Raw genomic sequence first — 7,467 nt, forward strand, 5'->3', positions numbered from 1 at the left:
CACTGATGAGGGGCAAATACCCTGAAACAGCTGTCTGTACATGGAGTCTGGCTTTGCTTTCAATTCCCGGTCATTGTTACAAGGCTTGTATAAAGAGTCTTACATTGACTAGCAGGAATGCTGCCTTCCAATAGGTGGCACTATGGAGGTATTGTTCCAGCTCTCTTATTTGCATATTACCTAGAGGAGCATAAAGTCTCCTCACTCACCGTCTAGGTGCTCTCCTTAAGGAGAAAAGATAGCGTTTCTGAGGAATCAAAGCAGTACCCTACCATATTGTGATTGACAAATTTCTGAAAGTAGAGCAACTACAGAGCACGTTTGTGGAGGATATATCTCTATCTATGCAAGTGAAAGGTCTATTTCACGATCTGAGCCAGTAGAATGGAATGTGTTGACCGCATCCTGTACTGCTAACCGTTATCAGAATATGCAGCTTGATAGAAACACACGCTCATAACCTCAGGACACATTTTTTTACCCGCACATAACCCTCAGGCGTCATTTGACGACACATTGCTCATTCCTGCCCCTGCCCCTCCATCGAACTCTGAAAGATGGCACTGATTTTGTACCTGAAACCACGTGATGTCAGACGTCCATGACGACAGCAACTCATGCAGGACCGTGTGTAAAAAGACCATATTTGGACCACCCAATCCCATGCTTTGATTTCCAACCACGTATTGCTTCCTGCCTGCCCATAAAGGGCAACTCACTCATCATGCTATATAAGATGCTATACGCCTACTAATAAACAGTCAGGAAGACTTTCTACACTGACAGTCCATCTCTGTGTCAAGTTCTTCTGTGCATGCACAATCTCTGAGGGTTGATCAAGAAGGGTGCAAACATTCCTATTGATTACGCCGACACACTATTGGAATGCCAACACCGTCCGGAACTGTTGATAGTACGATTTATTCTTATTGGGATTGCTTCCAAATCCATGGTAATTTTTAACATAGTGGACCTTGGCCTCAGGTTCTCCCGATCTAATCTGCCAAATGCTGGGGGTGCTGATAGAAAGACCGATGCTGATCAGCTTTTCGTCCTTGCAGGAAACTTGGCAGAACCCCTTTAAGCCCCCTCCCATCGCCAAAAAAAAAAAAAAAAAAAAAGGAAAACAATTGTGGAGAATCTCATGCTCAACACTTGTATCGCCCGCTCGCGAATCATAAAAGCCTTTAATACAAATGTTACACGTTGCATTAAATACTGTTGTAATAGATATATAGAGAGGGAACATTTTCGGATAAACACATTTCAATGCCACCACTTTTGACAGTATCAGTGATACATACAAGCTTCTCTGGACGGAGACAGACAATAGTTAGCTACATATAAGAACAGAATATAACATTAAAGGGGTTTTCCCAGACACTAAAAATGTATCTTGCTCTGGTCGTAAAATAAATGACTTTTTTTGCCTTCCTCTGGATCAACAACACAGGAGGATGGACAGGCTGGACTAGATGGACGTTGTCTTCATTCGGCCTTACGAACTATGTTACCAAGATCCAGGGCTTCTCATACCCACAGCGACAGTCACATAGCGCTGGACGTTGTGTCATTGCTGTCGCAGATCATGTGATGAATGGCATTTGTCCAACAGCCTCCTTGCGATGCAAGTCAACCCCCCTTCCTGCATTATAAGTATAGATGCTACAGTGGGCATAACTTTCCGAACCAGTGGAAAGAGGGTGCTGCCAGCTTCAGTACTGCCCCATAAACAGACGTCTTACAGGTTTGCAGAATGACACAGAGGCTACTGGAAGGATGAAGATTTCGGAAACACCAACTTCGACCCTGTCCTGGAGATCAAGTAATAACTTGGCAAATTATTTCAGGGTTCTCGGGTGGTTTGTCTGGTGGAAAACCCCTTTAATAATGATATTTTAAAAAAATAGGCATTGATGGCAGGACGACTGCCAGGAGGTAAAATATAATGACCAAGATCTTCCTTAGAACCAGCAAGTTTCAGTTCCTTAGATGATGTCCACAGGTTACACCACGTCAGCGGTCCAGTAACTTCAACAGTTTAGTTTTACTTGACTTGCGCCAATCCTTAGTTAGGCCGCATATATTTCTAGAGCCTGCAGCATAAAATCAGCGCTAAATCAGCCCAGGAACATGCCAAGAGGGCACAATGGAAACCAGTAGGACCTTATTAGAGGTAATGGGGTCCATTTGGCGCCATTTGATTCAGTCATAGGATGGATCCGTTCGGGGAGGGATTTTACTGCTCCGATAGTGGAGTATTAAAAAGGAATTCCGAACGGCAGCCAAAGCACAGATGTTAATGAGGCCTTACAGGAAGCAATGGTCTTTATTGAAGGGATTGTTCGAGACTTTTGCTATTGATGACCTATCCTCAGGCTAGACCTTCAATAGTGGATTGCTGAGGTCCAGCACTCGGGACTCCCACCAATCAGATGATTGCCAGACCCACTGATAGCGCTGTCTATAGTACAGTAGCCCATTTCGGTACTACAGTGGTGGCTGTAGTACCAAACTGAGCAAGTGCAATGATGACAGCGCTATATGCTTCCAGCGCTGTGCACAATGACTGCGGCCCGGCAATCAGTGCGGATCCTGAGTCGCCAACCCCAATCCTGAGGATCAATATTAACGACCTGGAAACCACTTTTAAACACTAAATTCATAATTCTGCAGGACTACGAGGTAGAAACGGAGCTCTGCAGTATTCTGACAGCAGCTTTATATATGATGAGGAACTCAAGATTGGTGCGCAAACAGTAAAGAGAAGAATTTGCAAAGTTGTAAGACTTTTTAAAGAGCTACAAAAAAATCTGGAAAAGTTAAAAATGAGTAACTAAAATAAGGGTACTCCATCACTTGCTGATAGGTGGGAGGGAGGTCCAATGCTTTACCAGCCCCTTAGTTCTAGGGATTGCAGGGGTTTCAGCAGTTGCACCCTCGCAGATCGGCATTATTACAGCTTTTACCAAAATTTGTTGTGCTGAGGAACCCCCCCTGCTCATAAAGCACAGTATACAATGCAGCCCAGATAAGCAGCGCATAGATGAAGATACCGTACCTCTCCATCAAAGAAAAGACTCGCAAAGACGACTCAACCGGTGAGCGGCTGGTAGTGTGTAATAAAAGGGCTATACAGAGGATAATGGCTCGGTCCACCTTCACAACCAGTTTTTTTTTTATTATCCCAATAAATGGAAAATGAACAATACAGCAACTTTGTAACAGGCATTAACTAAAACATTCCTACCGTTTTTTATCTCCAGCTCCTATACAGACTCTGAGTCTCCATGATGGCAGCAAACAAATTCTGCGGAGAGTAATCCTGCAGTCCTTCAGCCAGTTGGCCCAACTTTGTGCAAACATACTAGGTGAGCGGGAAGTAGAAGACTGATAGCAAGGAATGACTGCAGGATCTGACTACAGTGTTTGTTGTCTGTTACCATGGAGACACAAAGATTTGCATAAGAGCTGAAGGAACAAACCAGCAGGAATTTTTTTTTTTTTTTAACTCAAATATCTGGTACAAAGGGACGTCATTTTCCATTTCATATGCATTGACAGGATTAAAACATAGTTTGCAAAGGCGGACGCAACCTTTACAGGCAATGATTTACCAGAAAATGAACAATTGTTTACGTTTTTATGCTAATCGTGTTTTGTAATTTTTTTTTAACATTTTCCATGTTATGAATATTTGATAAATTCCAATACCTTATAGTTTTCACTTTGACCACCCAAGTTTAATAATGGTCCGCCGCTTCCTGCTGTGCACAGCAGCATCAAGGACATAGATGCAATAATATGGAAATTACTCGTATTGGGAGAGTGCTGTAGGCATGCTCGGTGATATGTGCAAAGAGGCCATTGTGCAGGGAGGGGGAGGAGGTGAGCTGCATCCAACTATTGTAAATAGTGGACCCCGTAATGAATTTGATTACACACACATATACATACATACTGAGTGTATGTTACCAGCAATTGTAATCCTGCCTGTCATAATGAGATGACTGCTGAAAAGTTTTCTCTACAGAACAGTTTCAGACTATTAGGATTAGTGGTCAGCATGAAAACTGCAGGATTTTAGGATTTATTTTAATCTTAGATCATGGGATCAAAAATTAAAAAAATAAATATAAATCAGTCAGAAGTTCAAAAATATATTAACATAAAAACGTGATTTAAACAATATTTCATTTTCTGAAGACACATTCACTTTAAAAAGTGAATCAGCCATCATCTTCATGCTTCCCTCTCCGATATGTCTGGCGCATCTGTGTAATAGTTTGGAATTATACTCGCATGGTAAATAAGGGGGATGGAATAAATCCTCCACAGTGCCACCTATTGAAAGGCAGCATTCCTTCGAGTCAAAGTGGGACTTTTTATACAAGTCTTGTTACAATGACTGGGAATGAAAAGCAAAGCCAGACCCCACGTACATACAGCTGTTTCCGGGTTATTGCCCATCATCAGTGTACAGTAGGAGTCTGGCTTTTGCTAGTGAGAGGCCTGGGACAGGGGTCAGAAACGCTCTTTTCTCCTTAGGGAGAGCAACTATATACTATAAACTAAGTGAGGAGACTCAAATGGCCACGCACGCTCCTGCGTGGCCATTTGAGTCTCCTCACTTAGTTTATAGTATATAGTTGCTCTCCCTAAGGAGAAAAGAGCGTTTCTGACTCGCATGGTAAAAACGCAACAAAGCTGATGTAAATAAGCACAAAACACTCAGTCTTTTTTTTTTTTCTTCACTAACCGAAATCACGCTCGCCCAAGTGAATAAGGCCCGATAGGAAGACCGTCGTCAGCCAGTGGCTGGAGGGCAGAGTGGGCTGGCGCTGCGAGTGGCCGAGATAACCGAAGCTCATGAATATCGAAGACAAGTCCCCTATGCTTGGCTGCTACTAATAAAATGCAACTTTCTCCAAACTCTGCAAAACAGATACGTACAACAGACATATCCCAGATCAGCATTCCTGTCACTTCATATACTGCTCTCAGAGAGGACGGCATAAAGATGGTGACAGATTCCCTATAGGTCACATTGCTTCTGCATTCATCTATCTTTTCTTAGGCGAAAACTATTAATTTAAACAGATTCACCGCTGACTTTACTGATACAGAACCCTTAGAGACCATGAAAGCGTTCATGCAGAGACTCCCAGAGGAGGGCGGGCATGTCCCCTTACTAATGCATGGTCAATTCTTCACCGTCAGACCCCTGCTGGTGACCACTTTGGCCGTTGACTAGTTTTTCTGCAGAGTTTTTGGATGAGGAATTGCTCTGCATTAGATGTATTAGCCGGTCCAGTCTGGTATCCAGATGCTGCTGTAAACTTCTCATTCTCTGATCAATATGTGCCATAAGTGTCCTCTCCATACGCTCCATGTGTGCCGACAGAAGTTTCTCCAACGCCGGATCAGCCTTTGCTTCTCTGCAATAATACATAATGGGGGAGATTTAAAAATTAATGTAAGAAGAGTCGTGCGTCACAACAGAAGTGTAAAAGAGATGGCTATTTCTTGAACAAGCTGTACTTCCAAGTTCACCAAATTTACTGCAAAAACAAGTATAGAGAATAGACTAAATGGACATCCGCGCACGTAGATTTAACATCCTAGTGCATGAACGGCCAGAAATGCACCAGATTTATTAAGAGGCGAGCTGGATCTTACTCCAGGGACTCTGTGCCAAGAGAGGCGTATAGAGATGAGCGAATGTACTCGTTTAGGGCGATTTCGCAATTGAGCAGCGCTTTTTTCGAGTAACTGACTATTTGGACGAAAAGATTCGGGGGGGGGGGGGGGGGCGCCGTGGTGGAGCGGGGGGGAAGAATTGGGGAACAGGGGGGAGCTCTCTCTCTCCCCCCACTGCAACCCCCCGCTTAGCCCCGGTGCCCCCCGAACCTTTTCGCCCAAGTAGTCAGTTACTCGAAAAAAGCGGTGCTCGATTGCGAAATCGCCCTAAACGAGTACGTTCACGCATCTCTAGTGGCGTATGAGAAAACAGTTATTGCAAATGTAGCAGAATGTGGTTTTCATACAATCCATGCCGCAGCAGTACAAACCTACCCTATCCCAGAATCTAGGCTGATGGTTCTCACCTACAGTAGCACAACGCAATAGACTAAGTAAAACTAGGTTGGAAAAAGTTGTTTTAGCCTCTGAATGGAAACAAAAATGTTTTTATTCACCGACAGCATGCAAGCAATTTAAAAGTTGGCCAACCTTTCATTCGAAGGTCACGTTTACATCTCTCTTGCTTCGCTGGTATAATTTCCATCATTTCGCGCTGTCATAGGAGCCAAACAAAAATGCCAGATGCGCCCGGTTCAGCACATGCCAGATCTGAATCGCACCCGGTGGAACACATTGACTATAATGGGGTCCGACGGCCTTCCGGCATGCTACTCGGCATTTTCCTGGACAAAAGAGCGAAGCTGGTGGCGCTATTTTGTCCAGAGGCTCAAAACAAACTCGCTGATGTAGATCTGAACCCGAAAGCAAAAGAATTTATTTCCATAAAATCCCCTTTAAAAGGGCTTATCCGAGAGCGGACAATTTTTATATATGTAAGCTCGTTGGAGCAGGACCCTCACCCCTATTGTTTCCATCAACTGATTACTATATGTAACCGTGGTTCTGTAATGTTTGTATTTTGTCTTTCTGTATTCCCCCCTGTCTATGTAAGCGCTGCGGAATATGTTGGCGCTATACAAATAAAGATTATTATTATATATAGGTGCATCTGTGTTAAAGGGGTTGTCCCGAGGCAGCAAGTGGGTCTATACACTTCTGTATGGCCATATTAATGCACTTTGTAATATACATTGTGCATTAATTATGAGCCATACAGAAGTTATAAAAAGTTTTATACTTACCTGCTCCGTTGCTAGCGTCCTCGTCTCCATGGTGCCGACTAATTTTCGCCCTCCGATGGCCAAATTAGCCGCGCTTGCGCAGTCCGGGTCTTCTGCTTTCTTCTATGGAGCCGCTCGTGCCAGAGAGCGGCTCCGTGTAGCTCCGCCCCGTCACGTGCCGATTCCAGCCAATCAGGAGGCTGGAATCGGCAGTGGACCGCACAGAAGAGCTGCGGTCCACGAAGGTAGAAGATCCCGGCGGCCATCTTCAGCGGTAAGTATTGAAGTCACCGGACCGCCGGGATTCAGGTAAGCGCTGTGCGGGTGGTTTTTTTAACCCCTGCATCGGGGTTGTCTCGCGCCGAACGGGGGGGGGGGGTTTAAAAAAAAAAAAACCCGTTTCGGCGCGGGACATCTCCTTTAAGATAATAAAAGCAGCCATACTCACCCATTTGTTATCCCAGCGATGTAGTTCCCGCCTTCATGAACAAAGACTGGAAGGACATCACCTGACCACGGCAACAAATCAGAGGCTGCAGCGGTCGTGTGCCATTCTTCTGGCATCACGGATTTCAATATCTGAGCTCTGATGCCAAGAGAAGAA

The 7,467-nt window shown here is 44.4% G+C and overlaps 1 protein-coding gene across 1 annotated transcript in view; it reads right to left on the minus strand.

The window, feature by feature from the left end:
• Positions 1 to 4,683: 4,683 nt before the first annotated feature.
• Positions 4,684 to 7,467, minus strand: part of C4H10orf88 (chromosome 4 C10orf88 homolog) — a 10,362-nt gene continuing 7,578 nt past the window's right edge. Inside the window, exon 5 of the mRNA XM_066601148.1 lies at positions 4,684 to 5,438. Coding sequence (XP_066457245.1) covers positions 5,192 to 5,438 — 247 coding nt within the window. The 3' untranslated portion in view covers positions 4,684 to 5,191. The remainder of the gene's footprint in view (positions 5,439 to 7,467) is intronic.

Source organism: Eleutherodactylus coqui, chromosome 4, assembly GCF_035609145.1.
Source record: "Eleutherodactylus coqui strain aEleCoq1 chromosome 4, aEleCoq1.hap1, whole genome shotgun sequence".
Taxonomy (NCBI): domain Eukaryota; kingdom Metazoa; phylum Chordata; class Amphibia; order Anura; family Eleutherodactylidae; genus Eleutherodactylus; species Eleutherodactylus coqui.